Genomic DNA, 22,947 nt, shown 5'->3' with positions numbered 1-22,947 from the left:
TAATGCACAGCAGAGAAACCTACATGTCCCTGCTGGCATTTTAGACATCTACACTATTTCCATTCGGACTCCATCCTGCTCTCCTTTTCCCATTAGGGCATCTGCCTAAATGCCTCAGCAACACAGTGATTATATCTGATTCCACCACCTCCTCAGGTAGCAAGTTGCTAGTATTATCCACAGTAAAAGATTTGCCCCTCAAATTTTCTTTAAAGCTCCTTCCTTATATCGATGCCCATTTCCTTTTCAAAGCAACTTTGACTCTGCCACCGATAATCTTAAAATCTGTCAGGTCATGAGCATGAGGCTGATCTGAGCTGAAGGCTGGCAGGTCACAGCATTGCAGAGGACTAAACGATGACAGTGGGACAGGGTGGTGCATCCCATAGCCTGCCCATCGAGCCAACTGAGGGAGCAACACAAAACCTCTTCACTTTGAAGGGTTTCGGCCCGAAACGTCAACTATCCATGATCTCCAGAGATGCTGCCCCCACTCGCTCAGTTACTCCAGCACTTTGTGTCTTTTTGTTTTGCAGACCAGCAACTGCAGTTTCTTGTTCCTACAAGATTAAGAACGATTCTGCAGGTTTTTGTCTGCAGAATCACGGAGCAGGTTGCGGGATAGGGGAGCTTCATGCAACTGGGCAGCAGTTCCAGAGAGAGCCTGGTATCGCTTACTGATGAAGACAAGAATTTAATGAGAGGCATGAATAAATAAACTGACCAGAGTGATTGAAAGCTTGACATCCTGAGACAACGTGAACAAATAGTGCAGCTTGCTGCCTGGCAGTGCTCGAATCACACTTAGTTTGGGGATACAGTGCGGACACACCGAGCCCTGAACCGACCAGCGATCCCCGTACATTATCACTAACCTATACACACTAGGGACAATTTACATTTGTACCAAGCCAATTAGCTTACAAACTTGTATGTCTTTGGAGTGTGGGAGGAAACCGGAGCATCCGGAGGAAACCCACGCAGGTCACGGGGAGAACGTGCAAACTCCGTACAGACAAGCACCCGTAGTCAGGACCAAACCCGAGTCTTTGGCGCCGTGGGGGCAGCAACTCTACCGCTGCTCCACCGTGCCGCCCTCGCCTCGACAACCAGGAACAAGCAAATGGGCAACTAGACAGCTCCTTCCAGGAATTGCCTCAAGCCGAAGGGCCTTCCACAGGCTTGAGCCAAGTCCTGCTGAGCACCGTACCATGGCGATCCTTACCAGCTGTTCGTAGCCCCCAAAGATGAACATGGATTTGCCCAGAGCACAGGCAGAGTGCCCATCCCGAGCTCCAGGAATCGAGCCGTGGACCTTCGGTGTGGACCAGCTGTGAGAGTCTGCAAAAGAGCAACAAGTTAGCAGCTAACACACACCCACCCACCCCCCCCCCCCCCCCCCCCCCCCCTCATCCAACATCTGGGTCTCTATTCCAGGGAGCGTAGGAGGATGAGGGAAGATCTTATAGTTCACAAAATCATGAGAGGATTAGGTCACCTAGGTCTTTTACCCAGAGTAGGGGAATCGAGGGCTGGAGGACATAGGTTGAAGGTGAAGGGGAAAAGATTCAATAGGAATCTCAGGGGTAACTTTTTCACACTAAGGGTGGGGGGTGTATGGAACAAGCTGCCAGAGGAGGTAGTTGAGGCTGGGATTATACCATCATTTAAGAAAACGTTGGACAGGTACATGGATAGGACAGGTTTGGAGGGTATGGACCAAGCGCAGGCAAGGGGGACTAGTGTAACTGGGGCAATGTTGGCCGGTGTGGGCGAGTTGGGCCGAAGGGCCTGTTTCCACACTGTATCACTCTATGCCTCTATCAGTCCTCCCTCCCCGGCAAACACCACAGACAAGTACATTTCCCACATCTATTCTCTACCCATTCCCCTGGCAAACCCACAGGCTGGACTGCACTGGCATCCCCACCTCCTGGGCAGGCAAGGGCAGCACCTGTGGAGCCTCGTTCACCAGCCCAACAAACCCTACAGCCCATTAAATGCTCTGGAAATGGTTGCTGCCAAAAGCAATCCCTTTGTTCAGCGGCTTCTGCCCACAGTTGGGGATGGAAGGACAAGTTGGTGCCAAGGGTGTGTTGGCTTTGAGGGCATTCTTCTGCTTTGAGGGCATTCAACGGCCCCATTGGAACGAGAGCAGGGGAGCACCCACCAACGTCCCGGCCTTTGCATTTTCTCCAAACAATGTATTTCATCCATTTCATGTACGTCCGGTCTCACCTCCCCTTCACAACCCCAGCTCTAGAGACATAAAAGGGATAGTCTTCAGGAACGTTTTCCTCTCTCTGCCTTCTACCATCCACAGGGACCACTCTCTACACGACTCTCTGGTTCACTCACTCTTCCCCATTCCCTGCCGCTTTCCCCAGCATCTGCAGGAGGTGCAACACCAGCCCTTCACCTCACCCTTCACCCTTCACCCCTCCAGGGATGTAAATGGACCTTCCAGATCGGGGAGAGGGTCACCTGCCCCTCTTACAAGCTGGCCCACTGCGTTTATTGCTCACGACGTGGCCTTCTCTACACTGGAAGAACCATTCATGGACAAGCCAACATTACTACACAGAACCTGCTCCCTGTCCCAACAACACTGTGGGAGAAGCTTCACCATAGAGTCATGGAGTGATACAGTGTGGAAGCAGGCCCTTCAGCCCAACTTGCCCACACTGGCCAACATGCCCCAGCTACACTAGTCCCACCTGCCTGTGTTTGGTCCATAGCCCTCCAAACCTGTGCTATCCATAAACTATCCATCCATCTAGCTGCTTCTCAAATGTTGGGATAGTTCCAGCAGCTTGTTCCATACACGGCAGCTTGTTCCATGCACGGCAGCTTGTTCCATGCACGGCAGCTTGTTCCATGCACGGCAGCTTGTTCCATGCACGGCAGCTTGTTCCATGCACGGCAGCTTGTTCCATGCACGGCAGCTTGTTCCATGCACGGCAGCTTGTTCCATGCACGGCAGCTTGCTCCATGCACGGCAGCTTGTTCCATGCACGGCAGCTTGTTCCATGCACGGCAGCTTGTTCCATGCACGGCAGCTTGTTCCATGCACGGCAGCTTGCTCCATGCACGGCAGTTTGTTCCATGCACGGCAGCTTGTTCCATGCACGGCAGCTTGTTCCATGCACGGCAGCTTGTTCCATGCACTATGCACCAGGTTCCATGCATGGCAACGGTTCAATGGTGCTAACTCATCATGCTAACGGCAGCAATTTGCACGGATCGCCATGCAAGGCAAGCACGGCATGGGCTTTGTTCGCGATGCCCAGATTATAAAATGCACGGCAGCTTGGCGGCTGGCCAGTGCATGCACGGACTTTCTTTGCAACTTTAAAGAGATTCACGGCAGCTTGTTCCAAACACACTAACAAAATTCCATGCACGGCATGCACTGCAGGAAATTCCCTGCACAGCAGTTGTTCCATGCATGGCAGCTTGGGGACAGCAATTCTAAGACACAGGAATGCAAGAGGCTGCAGAGAGTTGTGGACTCAGCCCCGGTGCATCACAGGCACAGCCCTCCCCAACATCAAACGCATCCAAAGCAGTGCTGCCTCCATGCACGGCATCTGCCATCAAACATGTCCAACATGGCAGGTTCCATGCACACACCATCTACTCGCTGCTGCCGGCCATCGTGCGGCAGGTACAGAGCTTCTCACACAAAAGGTTCACACGGCAACAGCTACATCCATCACGGATCTTGAACTGTTCCCTGCACACAGCCTAATCCAACACTCAGCAACTCAACACTGTGCTCCATGCACGGCAGCTTGTTCCATCAGCTCCTGCAATACCACCAGGACTATGGCAACGGTCTAATTGTGTAACTCATTGCTGGAGACATTTGGGATACATGAAAGACAAGCTTTTTCGCGATTGAGAATAGGGAAGATTCAAGGCAAGAGTGCTTGGACTTCTTTGAATTAAAGGGATTCAGCATGTCACCAAAGTTTACAAAATTCCACAGATGCAGGGGGAAATTCTTTACTCAAGCTCTGGGGACAGCAATGTAAGACACAGGAATGCAAGAGCTTCAGAGAGTTGTGGAAGTGGTGGAGGCACAGTTCCTTGGTATCATTCAAAAGCATCCAAAAGGTTGCCTCCAGACACGGTATCTGGATCAAAAGTCCAACATGGAGGGTTACTCGCTGCTGCCATTGTGCGGCAGGTACAGAAGTCTCACACCAAAAGGTTCAAAAACAGCTACATCCATCAGGGTCTTGAACTGACCTGCACAACCCTATTCCAACCTCAGCAACTCAACACTGTGGATCAACTCCTGAAATACAATGGGCTCCTTTTCTAATTGTGTACGTTTGTACTAATATCCTGTTTTTTTTTTTTGCACTCTTTTTCTTTTCGCTGTCTTGTAGAATTTCCCTGCAATTTGTGTATGATTTACATTTTGTGTGTGATCTGAGTCTATACATGACTGTGATGCTGCCTCAAGGAAAATTTTCTTTGCACTTGTAGCTCATCATACTTGTGTTCCGGGGAGGGGCGCCCGCGGCGGCAGTATCCCAGGGAGCGGAGGCACCAAGACTCAGCAGGAAGGTCCAGCTCGCCCATCGGGGACCGGGGATGGTGGATCCGCCCGGAAGCCCCAGCTGGACAACAGGCCTTCATGGTCATGTCACGAACCCTCCACTCGCAACAACTACGACTTAAAATGGCACCAAACTGGCGACTCTGTATATTGTCCTCGTGTACTCAGTGGACAGTGTACAGTCTGAAGAAGGGTCTCAACCCGAAACATCACCCATCCTGCTCTCCAGAGATGCTGCCTGTCCCGCAGAGTTACTCCAGCATTTTGTGTCTATCTTCGGTGTAAACCAGCATCTGCAGTTCCTTCCTACACACTACTATTACTACACACTTGTACTGTATCTGAGATGCTTATCTAAGATATATCTAAGTGCTTAGTGATACTTGCACTGAACTATATACAAAAATGAATTTCACTGTACCTCGGTACATGTGACAAATAAAGGGCCAAACCATGCCAATGTCAATAATCTCAACTTTGCTTGAGACCACCCCTCTATCAGCAAGACACCCCTCAATGCCACCTCTTCAATATGCTGGTGCTCTCCTGCTACTGTTACTCTTCTCCCCACTTTCCATCGGTCAGTCATGGAGTGATACAGTGTGGAAACAGGCTCTTCAGCCCAACTTGCCCACACCGGCCAACATGTCCCAGCTACATTAGTCCCACCTGCCTGCGACTTGGTCTATATCCCTCCAAACCTGTCCTATCCATGTACCTGTCTAACTGTCGGGATAGTCCCAGCCTCAACTACCTCTTCTGGCAGCTTGTTCCATACACCCACCACCTTTTGTGTGAAACAGTCACCCCTCGGATTCCTATTAAATCTTTCCCCTTCGCCTTGAACCTATGTCCTCTGGTCCTCAATTCCATTCTCTGGGCAAGAGACTGTGAGCGTCTACCCGATCTATTCCTCTCATGATTTAATACACCTCCATAAGATCGCCCCGCAACCTCCTGCGCTCCAAGGAATAGAGACCCAGCATACTCAACCTCTCCCGATAGTTCACACCCTCTCAACCTGACAGACAGGAAAATACGGGACAAGGTAACTTCCAGGAATGCACTTACGGATGTCGAATTCGTACAAGACGTTGCACGCTCCTTCAGTGTCATTCCTTCCGCCCCAGATGTAGATGGCATCATCGACCAGTACGGCAGTGTGGCCGTACCTCATGTACGGCAGCTGAGGCGACTGATCTTTCCGCTCCGATCGGAAAGGCGGGAGCTTCATCCAGCGAAGTGAAACTGTGGCAGGGGAGGAAAGATTGCATTCAAGTTCAGCTTGAGTTTAGGTTTTTGTCACGTGTACAATACAGTAAAAAGCTTTTGTTGGGTGCTAACCAGTCAACAGAAGGGCAATACATGATTACAATTAAGCCATCCACAGTGTACAGAAACATGAGGGAGGGAATAACGTGGATAATGTTTACTGCAAGGTAAAGTCCGATCAAAGATAGTCCAAGGGTCTCCAATGAGGTAGATAGTAGCTCAGGACTGCTCTCGAGTAGTTGGTAGGATGGTTCAGTTGTCTTATGACATCTGGGAAGAAACTCACACTGTATGGGGACGAGGGCAGCAGACCTGGGACCCCTCTATGTTAATACAGGTGACAAGCAATATGCTCTTCAGCACTGGACACGGGTTTCTTATAGAAACTTACAGAAATCTTAAGGGGTTGGACAGGCCAGATGCAGGAAGATTGTTCCCGATGTTGGGGAAGTCCAGAACAAGGGGGTCACAGTTTAAGGATAAGGGGGAAATCTTTTAGGACCGAGATGAGGAAAATAAATTTCACACAGAGAATGGACAGAAGGTAGTTGAGGCCAATTCATTGGCTATAATTAAGAGGGATTTAGATGTGACCCTTGTGGCTAAAGGGATCAGGGGTTATGGAGAGAAGGCAGGTATAGGATACTGAGTTGGATGATCAGCCATGATCATATTGAATGGAGGTGCAGGCTCGAAGGGCCGAATGGCCTACTCCTGCACCTATTTTCTATGTTTCTATGTCCACAGGTCATGACCGAGTGTCATTCCCGAGAACCGAACGTGATAGAAACATTAACAATGATAGCGTGGGGGAGAGCGTGACAGAAACATAATTGACAGCACAGTGAGCAGGCGCTGGTAGAGTGGCTGCCAGCTGGACTCACTGACTCGGAGACAGCAACTCACTCCCAGCTCTGCACGAATTGACCCAACTCATGGAAGTTGGGGAGGGGGGTAAATCGGGAGAGAAAAGGCACATAGAAATAGCCTCTCCCATCTGACAGAAGATGCCTGCAGTCCCACAACCGGTCTCCCAGACGTTCAAGCTGTTCATAACTGGGGCACCCGTAAGCCGGGGAGGGCCAGCAGTCCACTGTGCAATAGCGGGGTACATAGAAACATAGAACATAGGTGCAGGAGTAGGCCATTCAGCCCTTCGAGCCTGCACCGCCATTCAATATGATCATGGCTGATCATCCAACTCAGTATCCCGTACCTGCCTTCTCTCCATACCCTCTGATCCCCTTGGCCACAAGGGCCACATCTAACTCCCTCTTAAATACAGCCAATGAACTGGCCTCAACTACCCTCTGTAGCAGAGAATTCCAGAGATTCACCACTCTCTGTGTGAAAAAAGTTCTCCTCATCTCGGTTTTAAAGGATTTCCCCCTTATCCTTAAGCTGTGACCCTTTGTCCTGGACTTCCCCAACATCGGGAACAATCTTCCTGCATCTAGCCTGTCCAACCCCTTAAGAATTTTGTAAGTTTCTACAAGATCCCCTCTCAATCAAGCAGTGGGCGATGCCAGCAATTATCGCCTGTCCTTTCCCGGTGCAGAACTGCAACATTCCTGAAAACAGGCCAGAGCCAGCCACGCATCCTGGCTCTGAAGTTGCACAGGAATAACGGAGGCACCTCTCCTTCCGGGAACGACTCGGGAGAAGGCTTTCCGACATTCCAATCAACTTTAACAAAACTAAGTTATGGAGGAGCCGATTCTGTTGGAAGAAGGGCCCCGACCCAAAACGTCATCTGTCCACTCCCCCCTCCCCTCGTGCTGTCTGATCCACTGGGTTCCTCCAACACTGTGTGTTTTGCCCAAGATTTTAGCAGCTGAGGTTTGTTATCACAGCTTTAAATTAAGATCCACAACAGCCGCTGTTGGACTGAACGCAGATCCCAGCACCAGCATCGCCCCTGTATCGAAGAGGCAGGGGCATTATACCAACAGCCGAGCCAGGAGGCAGCAATTGTCTGTACACCCCAGCCGCCAGAATCTTAGGATAACACGGCAACATTGCAGAAAAGATACAATTACTCTAGAGCGTGCGGCAGCAGAAGAGATACACAAGAATGTCACCCAGAAAGAAACAAAATAAAAATAAACAAAGACGTACAGGTTTGTAGGTTAATTGGCTCCTGTAAATTGTGAACTGTCCTTGGTGTGTAGGATAGTGCTAATGTAAGGGGTGAATGCTGGTCAGCACGGATTTAATATAATAATAATAATAACTTTATTTATAAAGCGCTTTTAGACAACATCAGTTACCACAAAGTGCTGTACATGGGAAGTCAACAAAAAGTTATTACAAACTACTAAAATCATTAAGACGACAGGACTATAAAAACAGTAAAAATTAAAAGACATTAAAAGCACTAAAACAGGAACAATGTCTCAGCCAGTGTCGAAAGCCAGTGCATAAAATTGAGTTTTTAGGCAGGATTTAAAGATGGACAGTGAAGGGGCCTGTCTGATCTGCAGCGGCAAGGTGTTCCAGAGTGCCGGGGCAGCAACAGAAAAGGCTCTATCCCCTCTGAGCTTCCGCTTAGACCTTGGTACATTGGTACACAATGCATTTGGTTGTCTCTGTACTGTACACTGACAATGACAATTAAATTGAATCTGAATCTGAATCTGTACCTCAAGGAGCAGCTGATCCGCTGACCTGAGGCACCGGGCAGGAGCATATAGGTGGAGCAGCTCAGAGAGGTAAGGCGGGGCGAGGCCATTCAATGATTTAAAAACAAATAAAATAATTTTAAAATGAACTCGAAAGTGCACTGGGAGCCAGTGAAGGGAGGCCAAAATTGGCGTAATGTGCTCCCTCTTTCGAGTTCCGGTTAAAAGGCGAGCGGCAGCATTTTGGACTTGGTGGGGCGAAGGGCCTGTTTCCACACCGTGTCTCTAAAGTCTAAAGTTTTGCCTGGAGCTTCGGAGGTTGAGGAATGACCTAATGGGGGTATACACAATTATGAGTGGGAATTAGACCAGACATAGTTAGAATGAAAGCACAGTGAACTGCAGGTGCTGGAATCATGGGCAAAAACACAAAGCTCTGGCATAAATCAATGGGTCAGATGGTAAGAATCTTTATCCCACAGTGGACGTGTCTAAGACAGGAGGGCATAAATAAGGTAAGAACGTCATTGTTTTGGTTAAGTACGTATGACAATAAAACACTTGCGTGTTTAGAGAGGACCCGAGGGGGGAAGTTTCTCACACAGAGGTACAGTGGCACAGCGGTAGAGTTGCTGCCATTACAATGCTTGCACCCGCAGAGACCCGGGTTCGATCCCGACTACGGGTCTGTACGGAGTTTGTACATTCTCCCCGTGACCGCGTGGGTTTTCCCCGAGATCTTCGGTTTACTCCCGCACTCCAAAGACGTGCAGGTTTGTAGGTTAATTGGCTTGGTGTATGCAAATTATCCCTAGTGGGTGTTGGACAGTGTTAATGTGCGGGGATTGCTGGTCGGCACAGACTCGGTGGGCCGAAGGGCCTGTTTCCGCGCTGTACCTCTAAACTAAAGTAAACTAGACAGATGATGGTTGGAGGATTATTCGAGACTGGCAGCTCAGTTTCCATTCCGGCATCATTGTCCTCTGTTGCCGTGAGCAAGGAGAACCAGAGGATGGTGGCCGCATTTATTTGGAGTCTTTTCTCATCCTATAAAGAGCGGCAGTGTCAGATGTTGGTGTGCTCGAGGGATCTGTTAGCTCATTGGTACGAGACACATCCCCCCACCGCCCATCCGCAGTTGCGGAGTGCCTGCTGCCTGCCTCGTCAATGAGGTTCAGAGGCAAAGGTGTGGAATGCAAGAGCTGTCAACGGCTGGTGATTGCTGTCTGGTTAAGTGGTGCATACAGCAGTCAGCGTGACATCCTCGGGGAGGCAGGCTCTCTCAGTGGCGGCTCAGGTGGAGTTGCTGGCTCACAGCGCCAGAGACCCGGGTGGATCATGAGGACGGATGCCGAGTTGGTAGTTTTCCTTGTGACCGCGTGGGTTTTCTCCTGGTATGCCGGTCTCCCCCACACTCCACAGATGTACGTAATGTACGTTTGCACGTTAATTGGCTTTGGCAAAGTTTTAAAATTGTCCTCGCGCGTGCATCGGATAATGTTAGTGTGCAAGGTGAGTGTAGTGTAGACACACGGAGAACCCTGTCCAAGGTCAACCCGTGGAAAGCAGTCGGACCCGACAACATCCCAGGACTTGTGCTCAAGGAATGTGCTGAGGAGTTAGCAGATGTGCTAACAGATATCTTTAGCATGTCCCCACATGCCTCAAAACTTCCACGATAATCCCCATAGCGAAGAAACCAGTGGTTGCCTGCCTAAATGACTACCGCCCTGTCGCCCTGACCCCAATAATAATGAGGGTTACACAAAAAAAGCTGGAGAAACTCAGCGGGTGCAGCAGCATCTATGGAGTGAAGGAAATAGGCAACGTTTTGGGCCAAAACCCTTTTATGGTTGGGTTTCGGCCCGAAACGTTGCCTATTTCCTTCGCTCCATAGATGCTGCTGCACCCGCTGAGTTTCTCCAGCTTTTTTTTGTGTAACCTTCGATTCTCCAGCATCTGCAGTTCCCTCTTAAACCCAATAATAATGAAGTGTTTTGAACGCCTGGTGAAACCCCACATTACTGCCAGCCTCCCCTCATCGTTAGACCCCCTCCAGTTTGCCTATCGCCCCAACCGTTCTACAGAGGATGCCATCTCTACCACGCTGCACACAGTACTCACGCATCTGGAAAACAAAAACACATACGCCAGAATCCTGTACATTGACTTCAGCTCAGCGTTTAACACCATCATCCCACAGAGACTTGTGGAGAAACTAACCCTGCTGGGCCTCAACACCACCCTGTGTCACTGGATCTTGGACTTTCTGACAGAGAGACCGCAGTCAGTCCGTGTTGGCAAGAACACTTCAGGCTCGATCACGCTGAGCACCGGCTCCCCTCAAGGCTGTGTGCTCAGCCCGCTGTTGTTCACACTGCTCACACATGACTGTGCTGCCAGATTCAGGGACAATAAGATCATTAAATTCGCGGATGACACAACAGTGGTGGGACTCATCAGCGGAGATGACGAATCAATGTACAGGGAGGAAGTAAAACAACTAGTGGACTGGTGCAGCAAAAATAATCTAGAATTAAATGTTGACAAGACAAAGGAGGTGGTTGCCGACTTCAGGAGGGCGCAGCCAAAACATACACCGCTCAACATCAGTGGCACCACAGTGGACAGAGTGGAGAGCATAAAGTTCCTCGGTGTGCAAATTACGGACAGCCTCACCTGGTCCAGGAACACCACTGGGACCGTCAAACGGGCCCATCAGCGACTGCACTTCCTGAGGAAACTAAAACAGGCCTCACTCCCCACCAACGTCCTCAGGACTTTCTACAGGGGCACGGTGGAGTCTGTACTCACGTACTGCATAAATACGTGGTACTCCACCTGCAACTGCTCGGACAGGAAGGCTCTGCAGAGGGTAGTGAGGGGAGCAGAGAGGATCATTGGCGTCTCCCTACCCTCGGTACAAGAACTGTTCCAGAGCCGCTGTCTGAAAAAAGCTCAGAGAATTGCTAAGGACAAACTGCACCCCCTCCACACACACCTGGATCTCCTGCCATCAGGCAAGAGATATCGCAGCATCAAAGCCCGGACTACAAGACTGCTAAACAGCTTCCTACCACAGGCTGTGAGGCTGCTAAACAGTCACTCTGTACTCACAGTCACTTGATTCTGCGGCTTGGCACGGACACTTTAATAACTGGCACTGGCCACTCAAATCAGCTGCCCCGGACATTTTTATAATTGTTTTACTGTATTTTAACGTTGCTGTTTTACCTGCTTTTAACTATTTATACTGTTCCATCAGGGACTGGATTGTTTTTAGTGTTATTATGTGTGAAATGTTTTAAATTTCATGTGCGATGCTCCGGTATTCCCTGGGAAATGTCTTTTCATTTTGCACTGTACAACTGTTGCTTGCAAGATGACAATAAAGGTTGATTGATTGATTGATCCCATGAGGTTTGCTGTCTGCTCCAGCTAGCCTTGCCTCACACTAGCCTCTGATCAGCAGGACCACTGAGATCTAATCCACATTAACGGGACGGAGGTGGAACGTGTTTCTAGCTTCAGGTTCCTGGGAGTCAACATCTCCGATGACCTCTCTTGGACCCACAATACCTCTACTCTGATCAAGAAGGCTCATCAGCGTCTCTTCATCCTGAGCAGACTGAAGAGGTCCATCTGTCTCCTCAGATCCTGGTGAACTTCTACCGAAAAAACTCGAGAGACACTTACCAACTGCATCCTGGGACTGCTCTGTCTCCGACCGGAAGTGCCAGGGTGGTGGTGCGACGCATCAGACGCTCCCCTCCATTGAGTCTGTCCCATGGAGGGGCTCAGCATTGTGTGGACTGTACCATCCGGGAGGCGCTACAGGTGGTCTCTCCGTTGCCTGCAGGTCCAGCTTCTTAGCCTTGTCACTCACTAAACAACACCTCTGACTGATCAGCAGGACCTATGTCGCTCTGAGATCTAACTGTACACTGACAATCGAATCGAACTGAATCCCAACTAACGCCAAGTGCAACTCCTGGGTTTGGGGGTACAATAAGCGGGGGCAAAAGGGTGGCCGGGCAGGGACAGTGTTAGTCCCTCTGAACGGAACAGGATCGGTTGGTGCTTACCGAAGATAGACACAAAAAGCTGGAGTAACCCAGTGGGTCAGCCAACTTCTCTGTAGAGAAGGGAAAGGTGACGTCACCTATTACTTTTCTCCAGTGATGCTGCCTGACCCGCTGAGTTACTCCAACTTTTATCTTCGATTTAAACCAGCTTCTTAATTTAGTTTAGTTTGGAGAAACAGCGCGGAAACAGGGCCTTCGGCCCAACGTTTCCACACCGACCAGTGATCCCTGCACATTAACGCTATCCTACACACAGTGGGGACAATTTACACTTATAACAAGCCAATTGACCTACAAATCTGTAAATCTTTGGAGTGTGGGAGGAAACCGAAGATCTCGGAGAAAACCCATGTGGTCACGGGGAGAATGTACAAACTCCGTACAGACAGCACCCGTAGTTGGGATTGAACCCGGGTCTCCGGCGCTGCAAGGCAGCAACTCTACCGCTGCGCCACTGTCTGCAGTTCCTTCCCTCACATTTCGGTTGGTGCTTACCCGCATTAAAGATGTGCACGTCAATCTGTCGGAGTGTCTCGTAGTCCTCGCCTGAGCAGTACCCCCCGAAGGAGTAGACCTTGTGCCCCACAGCCACCGCTGCATGGTTCACCCTCCGCGGACCACCTTCCAGGTGCACCGCCCACCGCAACATCGCCTTCAGCTGGCCGGCAGCTTCCCCGGGAGCAGCCCGCAAGCTGCCCCGTCCAGGTGGCTCAGGCCCGGGGCATCCTGAACATAGCTGTGGGCAGAGAACAGGGTACCGTCACTGCTCCTGGGTCAGCACGCCAAGCCAACATGCACCGGGCCAATGGAGCGCCCACACGTACCATCCCCGCACATCACGTGTGACATCAACACTCTTTAAAGAATTTACATCAAGGATGATAATACACTGCAGGGGATATATATATATATATATATATATATATATAGGCCAGCAGAATGGCTGGCAAATGGCAATTGAAACTTAAAACTGAGAAGTTGCAAAGTGACACACTTTGGCAGGGCAGAGACGTTGCCAGTTTAGTGGAAGATATCCAGAGCGCATGTTGGAACAGAGGGAGTCGTTTGTGCACGTATTCACAGCCCAGTAAGTGACAGGACATTTGAGAAAGTGGTGAGTGAGACGCGGGGTATCCTGGGATTCATAAATAGACGCCCGGGGGACAAAGCAAGGGGGCGACGTTGAACCGTTATGCTACAGGAACAAGAGAAGTTTGCAGGGCTGCAGGGAAACAGAACATATTTGAAAGCAAAACATTGGCAAGGGATAGAACAGTGGAACCTGGGCTGACTGGACTAATCTGCAGAGAGCTGGCACACCCACCAGGACACAATACAATACAATTTATTTGTTGTCATTTGAACCCAGAGGTTCAAACGAAATTTGGTTTAATACCAATCAATACAATACAAATACAAATACCAATCAATATTTAGATTAAAGATAAGACACAAAATGCTGCATTAACTCAGCGGGACAGGCAACATCTCTGGGAATAGGTGATGTTTTGGGTCGAGACCCTTCTTCAGACAAAATATATTTAGATTAAATTCTCCTGTGGTTGTGGTTCCTTCAAACACTTGCTATTTTCCCATTTTCCCTGCTTTGTTTAGTAGCCCCATTTCAGGAGGTTGATAAACCATCCCAACTGTATCTTCTTTACCCGGCTCTTCATGATTTCAACCCAAACTGACGCCACCTCACTGTTCACTCAGAGTCCTACCGTGTGGAAACAGGCCCCTCGGCCCAACTTGCCACGCTGACCAACATGCCCCATCTACTATAGTCCTCATTGCCTGCGTTTGACCCATATCCCTCTAAAACTCTGTCCATGTACCTCTCCACATGTTTTAAAAACCTCTATTCAACCCCCCAACAACCTCAGATGGCAGCTCAAAGAACACCCAGCCCCCTTTGTGTAACAAGGTTTCCCCTCAGGTTCCTCTGGGAATTTAGGTGATGTTTCGGTGATTCTTGATTCTCCCAGACTGGGTAATAGACTGTGCATTTACAATCTTCCTGCATCTCCTTTCAAACACTTGCTATTTTTCCCCTGTTCCTGCTTTGTTTCTAGCCCCATCAGGGGGTTGATAAACCATCCCAACTGTATCTTCTTTACCCGGCTCTTCATGATTTCAACCCAAACTGATGCCACCTCACTGTTCACTCAGAGTCCTACCGTGTGGAAACAGGCCACTCGGCCCAACTTGCCACGCTGACCAACATGCCCCATCTACTATAGTCCCATTGCCTGCGTTTGACCCATATCCCTCTAAACCTCTCCTATCCATGTACTTGTCCACATGTGTTTCAAATGTTGTGATTGTACCTGCCCCAACAACCTCAGATGGCAGCTCATTCCATACACCCACCACCCTTTGTGTAACAAGGTTGCCCCTCAGGTTCCTATTAAATATTTCCCCCCTTACTCGTGATTCTTGATTCTCCCACCCTGGGTAAAAGACTGTTCTATTTATTCGATCTATCGTTCACTTGATCTTATACACCTGTATAAGATCACCCCTCATCTTCCTGCGCTCCAAGGATTAAAGTACTCTGAATCGCAACTCAGCACTGCTCTGGTATCTTCCTTGATATAACCACCCCACCTCAGGACAGTGATGGAACCCACTACTTGCACGGATATGTGCACCCCAGGTCTCCCAGCAACAGGGGGTAACAGCAGCCTCCGCGATTGGTATTCTAATGACTCACATCCATCACCATCAGCCAACAGTGGTTGTACTGTGCACCATCTACAAAATCCGCTGCAATTACTTGTCCAGGCCACTCGGACAACACCTACCAAAAATGTCACCTGTACCACCAGGGAGGTCGAGGACATTAGTTGCTGGGGAATACCACCACCTGCAGGTTCCAATTCCAGCCCCATAATAGCCCTGTCCCACGGTACGAGTTCATTCCAAGAGCTCTCCCGAGTTTGCCCTGATTCGAACTCAGAGATTTACGGTAATTCTCCACTCGTCGGTACTCGGGGCTCTCGTGGACATTTTTCAACATGTTGAAAAATCTTCACGAGTCTTCCCGTGCTTACCTGCCGTTAGCGAGTCTTCCCGAGTACCTGCCGTTAGCGCTAAGAGACGTCCCCGAGCTCCGACGTACCCGCTATGTTCATTCTCCGTGCTTACCACGAGTTTGATTTTTTTTTAAACTCAGGAGAGCCCTTGGAATGAACTCGTACTGTGGGACAGGGCTTTAAGGGGCTTACTTTGGAAATCTCTTGCCGTTCCTTCGTTGCCACTGGGTCCAAATCGTCGGACTGCTTCCCCCCCACTCTATCCTATCAAAACTCTATCTTTGTTCCGTCTGGGGAGAGGGGGAACGAGAGCAGAACTACGGGACACAGGAGAGACACGGGTGAGGGACCTATGCCATCTATGACAGCAAGGGGGAAACCACATTTACTAAAAAAACGAGGACATCTCGGATGTCCTGAAATGGAAAATCCTCACTTTGGGAGTAGATGCGGGGGAGATGGAGAAATTGAGAATAGGGTTCGTGTCTTTACAAAAGGCAGGGTGGAAGCAACTGTAGTCCAGATAACTGTACAGAACTTGCTGATTTCATTAACATTACCACTAACTTCGACATAGCCCTCAAATTCACTTGGACTATTTCTAAAACCTCTCTCCCCTTTCTTGATCTCTCTGTCTCCATCTTCACTGGTCATTCACTATAAACTTGCCAGTTCAGTCACACAGCGTGGAAACAAGTTCTTCAGCCCACCTTATCCACGCCGGCCAACATGCCCCATCTACACTAGTCCCACCTGCCTGCATTTGGTCCATATCCTTCTCAACCTATCCCATCCAACAGTCCAAATGTGGTTTAAATGTGATAGTACCAGCCTCAACCACCTCCTCTGGCAGCTCGTTCCATAAACCCACCGCCCTTTGTGCAACAACATTGTCCCACATGTTCCCCCACCCCCCCACCCATTTCTCCCCTTTCCCTTCCCCCTACATTCCTTCATTTAGCTTCACAACTTTTCAATCCTTTCATCTCAGGCCATTGTCCAACCATCTGCTTTTGAAAACCTTACTTACCAGTATCAACCTATTACCGAGAATGCTAGGCTTGGTCCTGTCTCTCTTCTCTTCTAGATTTCTTCTCTCCCCCCCACAAATTGTCTGAAGAGTCTCGAACCAAACTGTCACCGATCAATGTTCTCCAGAGATTCTGCCCACTGATTTATTCTGGCACTCTGTGTTGAATTTTGTTTAGTTTAGCTTAGAGATGCAGCACGGAAATGGGCCCTTCAGCCCACGCCGACCAGTGATCACTTCGTACACTAGCACTATCCTACGCACCAGGGACAATTTACAGTCTTTACCGAAGAAAATGAACCTACAAACCTGTAGGTCTTTGCCGTGTGGGAGGAAACTGAAGCACTCGGAGAAAACCCACACGGTCACAGGGAGAATGTACAAACTCCATACAGACAGCACCCGCAGTCAGGATCGAACCGGGGTCTCTGGCACTGTAAAGGCAGCGACTCTACCGCTGCACCACCGTGCCGTCCCAAGTTAAACCAGCATCTGCCGTTCCTCGTTTCAACCTCTTCCTGCTGCAGATTAGCCGACATTAACAAATTATAACCTCAGGAGCTCATAGACAGACTCAATTGTCCCAAGGGGAACAGTCCCCGACAGCTGCGGCCATGGCTCTCAAGGGAGAGGAGGGTTTAGTATAAGCCATCAATGGTTACTCACGGGGTGCGATGGAACAGCGAGCAGCAGTCTCTGAAATCTCTTCCCCGGATAAAGGAGAACAAACGGGAAATGAGTCTCCCGCACTCGCCCGAGACACTACCGAACCTGCAATATATTCGGTAGTTCTCCTCACTTGGCAGGGTGCCGCCCTACACTCAAAATAGCCCCTGGATTCCTTGTATTTCATACACGCCATGCTATTTCCAGCCAGCTACTACACGAACTGTCCAATGGAGAACAGCCGACCTGCAAGGTTATCAACTGACAGTTATCAACAACTTTCATTTCAAAATATAATTAGAGTCTGCCCTGTCCTTCGAAGTCCCATTGGCTATTCAGTGTCAAAGTTCACTCTATTTTTAAATCAAGAGCGGCTGTGAGGGACGGGCGGACCTGAAAACCATTTGCTGCTTTTGCTTGATCACAGTTCACAAAACGCCGGGGGGGATTACGAGGTAGAAAGTCACGTCTGACTTGCAGCAAGTGTGGGAGGAAAGTCCACACCAGTGAGGGTGGCACAGCGGTAGAGTTGCTGCCTCACAGCGCCAGAGAGCCGGGCTCCATCCTGACTACAGGTGCTGTCTGTATGTAGTTTGTACATTCTTCCTGTGACCTCGTGGGGTTTCTCCCACGCTCCACAGATGTACAGGATGGTGGGTCAATTTGGCTTCAGTTTTAAAAAATGGTAAATTGTCCCTAGTGTTTAGCATAGTGCTGGCGTGCAGGGTTTGCTGGTCGGTGCGGACTCAGGGGGGGAGGGCCAAAGGGCCTGTTTCCGCGCTGTATCTCTAAATTAAACTAAACCACAAAAATACCAGGTAACATCTCCCATGTCCAGTCACAGGCGAAGTCCCGGAGGATTGGAGAAATCGTCGCCAGTGTTATTCCTTTATTTAAAGAGGAAAGTATGAAAAACAGGAGATCGTAGGTCGCTGGGCTTCACGCCGGTGGTAGGGAAGCTGCTGGAAAGGATTCATTCGCTTTTGTTAGAGAATAGGCTAATTAGGGAGAGTTAGCATGGGTTTGCCCACGGCAGGTCACATCTACCAGCTTGACCAGTTAAATGTTTTGAGGAGATGACCAAGGTGATCAATGAGGGCAGGGCAGTGATCGCGTCGACATGGATTTTATTAAGGCCTTTGCAGCAGGATCTTGACCAGCAGGGTGGCACAGCGGTAGAATCGCTACCTTACAGCACAAGAGACCCAGGTTCGATCCTGCCTACGGGTGCTGTCTGTACAGAGTTTGTACATTCTTTCCCGTGACCGCGTGGGTTTTCTCCGGGTTCTCCGGTTTCCTACCGCACTCCAAAGTTGTACTGATTTGTAGGTTAATTGGCTTTGGTAAAAATTGTTCATTGTCCCTAGTGTGTAGGATAGCACTACTGTATGGGGATATCTGGTCGGTGCAAATTAGGTGGGCCGAAGGGCTCTGTGTCCCAGAACCAAACTAAGCTGGGCTGAGGAATGGCAAATGGTGTTCAATGCAGAAAAGTGTGAGGTGTTGCACTGTGGTGGTGGTGGTACCAGGGCAGAATCTTCAGTCAGTGGTAGAGACTTGTGGGGAGCCACAGAGCAATACAGTGTGGAAACAGGCCCTTCGGCCCAACATGTCCCAGCTACACTAGTCCAACCTGCCAGCGTTTGGTCCATATTATGCCAAACCCGTCCTATCCATGTACCACCCGTCTAATTGTTTCTGAAACTTTGGGATAGTCCCTGCCTCAACTCCCTCCTCTGGCAGCTCGTTCCATACACCCACCACCCTTTGTGTAAAACATTTACCCCTCAGATTCCCATCAAATCTTTTCCCCTTCACCTTAAATGTATGTCGTCTGGTCCTCGATTCACCTACTGTGGCCAAGAGACTCTGTGCATCTATCTACCCAATCTATTTCTCTCATGATTTTATACACCTCTACAAGATCACCCCTCATCCTCCAGCGCTCCAAGGAATAGTCCCAGCCTACTCAACCTCTCCCTATAGCTCAGACCCACTAGTCCTGGCAACATCCTTGTAAATCTTCTCTTTCCAGCTTGTTGCTTCCAGCTTCCAGGGAGTTGTAGAGCAGAGGGATCTAAGGATACAGGTTGGTAGTTTAGTAACAGTGACATCACAGGCAGATAAGGTGATAAAGAAGGCATTTGATACATTGGCCATCAGCCAGGGTATTGAGCATCGAAGGTGGTATGTTATGTTACAGTTGAACGGCATTGGTGGGGTCACATTTGGTGCATGTGGCCCTCTTGCACTCCACCACATTTCCATCTCTACCCTCTGTCATCTATTCCTCAGCCAGTTCTGCGTCCAAACAACCACGTCTCTGTGGATCCCATGCATCTTAATCTTCTAGATCAGCCAACAATGAGGAACGTTATCAAATAGAGTGATACAACACATCCGGAGAAACTCATCCATGCTGACCAACGTGCCCCATCTACACTAGTCCCATCTGCCTGCATTTGGCCCATATCCCTCAAAACCTGTCCTGTCCATGTACCTATAAAAATGTTGTTATAGTACCTGCCCCAACTACTGCCTGTGGCAGCTCATTCCATATACCCATCACCCTTTTGTGAAAAGGTTGCCGCTCAGGCTCCTATTAAATCTTCTCATCCTAAACCCGTTTCCTCTTGTTTTTGATTCCCCTACCCTGGGTAAAAGACTGTGCATCTACCCTATATATTCCCCTCATGATCTTATACACCTCTGTAGGATCACCCCTCATCCTCCTGCGCTCCAAGGAATAAAGTCCTAGCCCGCCCAAACTTTCCCTTTAGCTCTGGCCCTCAAGTCCTGGCAACATCCTCGTAAATCTTCTTTGCACTCTTTCCAGCTGAACAGCATCTTTCCCATAGCAGGGTGACCAAAACTGAAAACAATATTCCAGATTAGTTTAGTTTAGAGATACAGTGCGGAAACAGGCCCTTTGGCCCACCGAGTCCACCTCCGCACACTAACACTACTCTACACACACTAGGGACAATTTACAATTGACTGAACCCAATTAACCTACAAACCTGTACGTCTTTGGAGTATGGCAGGAAACTGGAGCATCTGGAGAAAACTCACAAAGGTCACAGGGAGAACGTACAAGCTCCGTACAGACAGTACTCGTGGTCAGGACCTAACCCGGGTCTAAGGCGCTGTACGACAGCAACTCTACCAAGGCACCACCCCAAATGTGGACCCACTGATGTCTTGTACAACTGCAACATAATGTCCCAACTTCAATACTCAATACCTTGACTGATGAAGCCAATGTGTCAAAAGACTTCTTGACTACCCTAGCTACCTTTCTATGTACGTGATATGCACCTGTACTCCTAGATCCTTCTGCTCTACAGCACTGACATCACTGTGAAGGTCTTTGCCTGGCTTGACGTCTCTCATTTATTGACACCTCACATTTGTTCTCGAATGCTTGGCAGTAAAGCCTCACTTGGCAGCTGGATGCACTCTGGGCATCTCTACCCTTTCTGCTCTTGGAGAATTTATTCCTGGTGCTGCTCCATCAGTCGCACAGTGTTATAGTACATGGCACACCCGTCATTTCAAAGGCTGTAGTACAACACTGAATACTGCTCCATCAATCTGAACTGGGACGGTGGCCAAGCTAAACAGCTGCAGAGTGAGATGATACATATCAAAATATGGAAAGGTACACACACTCCCGAAGCCGGGCCATAATTTATCAGCCTGAAGCATTTACAACTGGCTTCAGACAATATCCAAAAATAATCCAAGGTGGACAAAAATGCTGGAGAAACTCAGCGGGTGAGGCAGTATCTATGGAGTGAAGGAAATAGGCAACGTTTCGGGTCGAAGCCCTCTTCAGGGTTTCGACCCGAAACGTTGCCTATTTCCTTCGCTCCATATTTTCAATTTTCTACCTTCAATTTTCCAGCATCTGCAGTTCCTTCTTAAACCCACTGGATAATCCATCCTGGTTTCATTCCCAAATCCCCACCATCACACAAGCTCATCTCCAGCCAACATATCGGAAACTGTCGAGAGCACAGGGTAGGTACATCAATGCCTATACGACTGGCACTGAAAACCTGTGAACCAGAACTAATTGCACCACTAAGCCAAGCAGGTCCAATATAGTTACAACACTGGCATCTACAGCACAGCGTGGAAAATTGTTCGTTCAGAGGTACAGCATGGCCTTTCGGCCCACAGAGTCGGCGCCATCCATTGGTCACCTGTACACTCGTTCTATGTTATTCCAGTTTCACATCCCACACTAGGAGCAATTTACAGAAGCCAATTCATCTGCATGTCTTTGGAATGGGGGAGGAAACCGGAGCTCCCGGTAAAAAATCCACGTGGTCACAGGGAGAACATGCAAACTTCGTACAGACAGCACCCGCAGTCAAGATCGAACCCAGGACTCTGGCGCTGTCAGGCAGCAACTCTACAACTGCACCGCCCCTAAAGACATTTGGACAAGTTTGTGGGTAGAAAAGATTTAGAGGGATGTGGGCCACAAGCAGGTAATTGGGACTAGCTCGGAGAGATATGCCCCTGTCCCACTTAGGAAACCTGAACGGAAACCTCTAGAGACTTTGTGCCCCACCCAAGGTTTCCGTGCGGTTCCCGGAGGTTTTTGTCAGTCTCCCAACCTGCAACCTCCGGCAACCACCTGCAACCTCCGGGAACCGCACGGAAACCTTGGGTGGGGCGCAAAGTCTCCAGATGTTTACGTTCAGGTTTCCTAAGTGAGACAGGGGCAATACTTTGGTTGCATGGTCATTGGGCCGAAGGGCCAGCATCCGTACTATCTATGAAGAAGGGTCTCGACCCAAAACATCACCCACTCCTTTTCTCCAGAGATGCTGTCTGACCCGCTGAGTTACTCCAGCCTTTTGTGTCTATCTTCGGTTTAAACCAGCATCTGCTGGAGTTCCTTGTTTAAGAAACAAATGCAGACGCTGGTAAAATTGAAGGTAGACACGAAATGCTGGAGAAACTCAGCGGGTGAGGCAGCATCTATGGACCCGAAACGTCGGCAATTCCTTCTCTCCACAGATGCTGCCTCACCCGCTGAGTTTCTCCAGCCATTTGTGTGTATCTGCAGTACCTTCCTACACACTACCTATGACTATGTCCATGACCAACATTCCAGCATATATCAAACATTACCAGTCTGACAGCAGGAAGCAGGAATGCAGAAGTCAAACTCTAACGCAGGTGACTTTAAAGTCCACCATCAAGGGGAAGGGTGAGAGTGAATTTCAAAGCTTTGGCAGCCACAAGTGGTGAACGCCAGCATGGTACGCTGCCCTGAATCACAGATGAGAGATGTCAGTGCTTACAGGGACAGGGAAGGCAAGGTTCTGAAAGCAAAGACAAGACTGCTAAAATGTTATTCAACCAGGAGCTGGGCGAGTCTGTCCTGCACTGTTAAAAGCACTAGCTAAAGCAAGGTTAGTGCTGCAACAACAAATGTGTGAACGCAACTCGAGATGTTTGATTTTCAGTTCTTGATCAGGTTTGTTTGCTGGTCAAAGCACACAGTCTGCCCTGTGTAGCAATGTCAACAAACAGTGTCACACTAGAGGGGCAATAACCCCAAAGCTCCACATTGCCGTCAATTACGGGAGATCTCAGCCCATTAGATCGGAAAAGCTGAGATAACGGTAAACAGGAACCTGTGCCG

The 22,947-nt window shown here is 49.3% G+C and overlaps 1 protein-coding gene across 3 annotated transcripts in view; it reads right to left on the bottom strand.

Annotated features, from left to right (window-relative positions):
- The window catches only part of klhdc3 (kelch domain containing 3), a 40,142-nt gene extending 22,767 nt beyond the window's left edge, over positions 1-17,375 (bottom strand). For 2 of the 3 annotated variants that reach the window (XM_055636282.1, XM_055636283.1), the window contains exons 1-4: positions 17,283-17,374; positions 13,044-13,284; positions 5,642-5,818; positions 1,226-1,341 (exon numbers count right to left, since the gene is read on the bottom strand). In XM_055636282.1, coding sequence (XP_055492257.1) covers positions 1,226-1,341; positions 5,642-5,818; positions 13,044-13,197 — 447 coding nt within the window. In that variant the 5' untranslated portion in view covers positions 13,198-13,284; positions 17,283-17,374. Of the gene's footprint in view, positions 1-1,225; positions 1,342-5,641; positions 5,819-13,043; positions 13,285-17,282 lie in introns of all 3 variants that reach the window. The other variant, XM_055636284.1, reaches the window with a different exon arrangement.
- Between the last annotated feature and the right edge of the window lie 5,572 nt (positions 17,376-22,947).

The sequence above is a fragment of the Leucoraja erinacea genome, chromosome 5, assembly GCF_028641065.1.
Source record: "Leucoraja erinacea ecotype New England chromosome 5, Leri_hhj_1, whole genome shotgun sequence".
NCBI classification, from domain to species: Eukaryota; Metazoa; Chordata; class Chondrichthyes; order Rajiformes; family Rajidae; genus Leucoraja; species Leucoraja erinaceus.
Note: the sequence above shows the minus strand (reverse complement) of the source record. Positions and strands in the feature narration are given on the sequence as shown.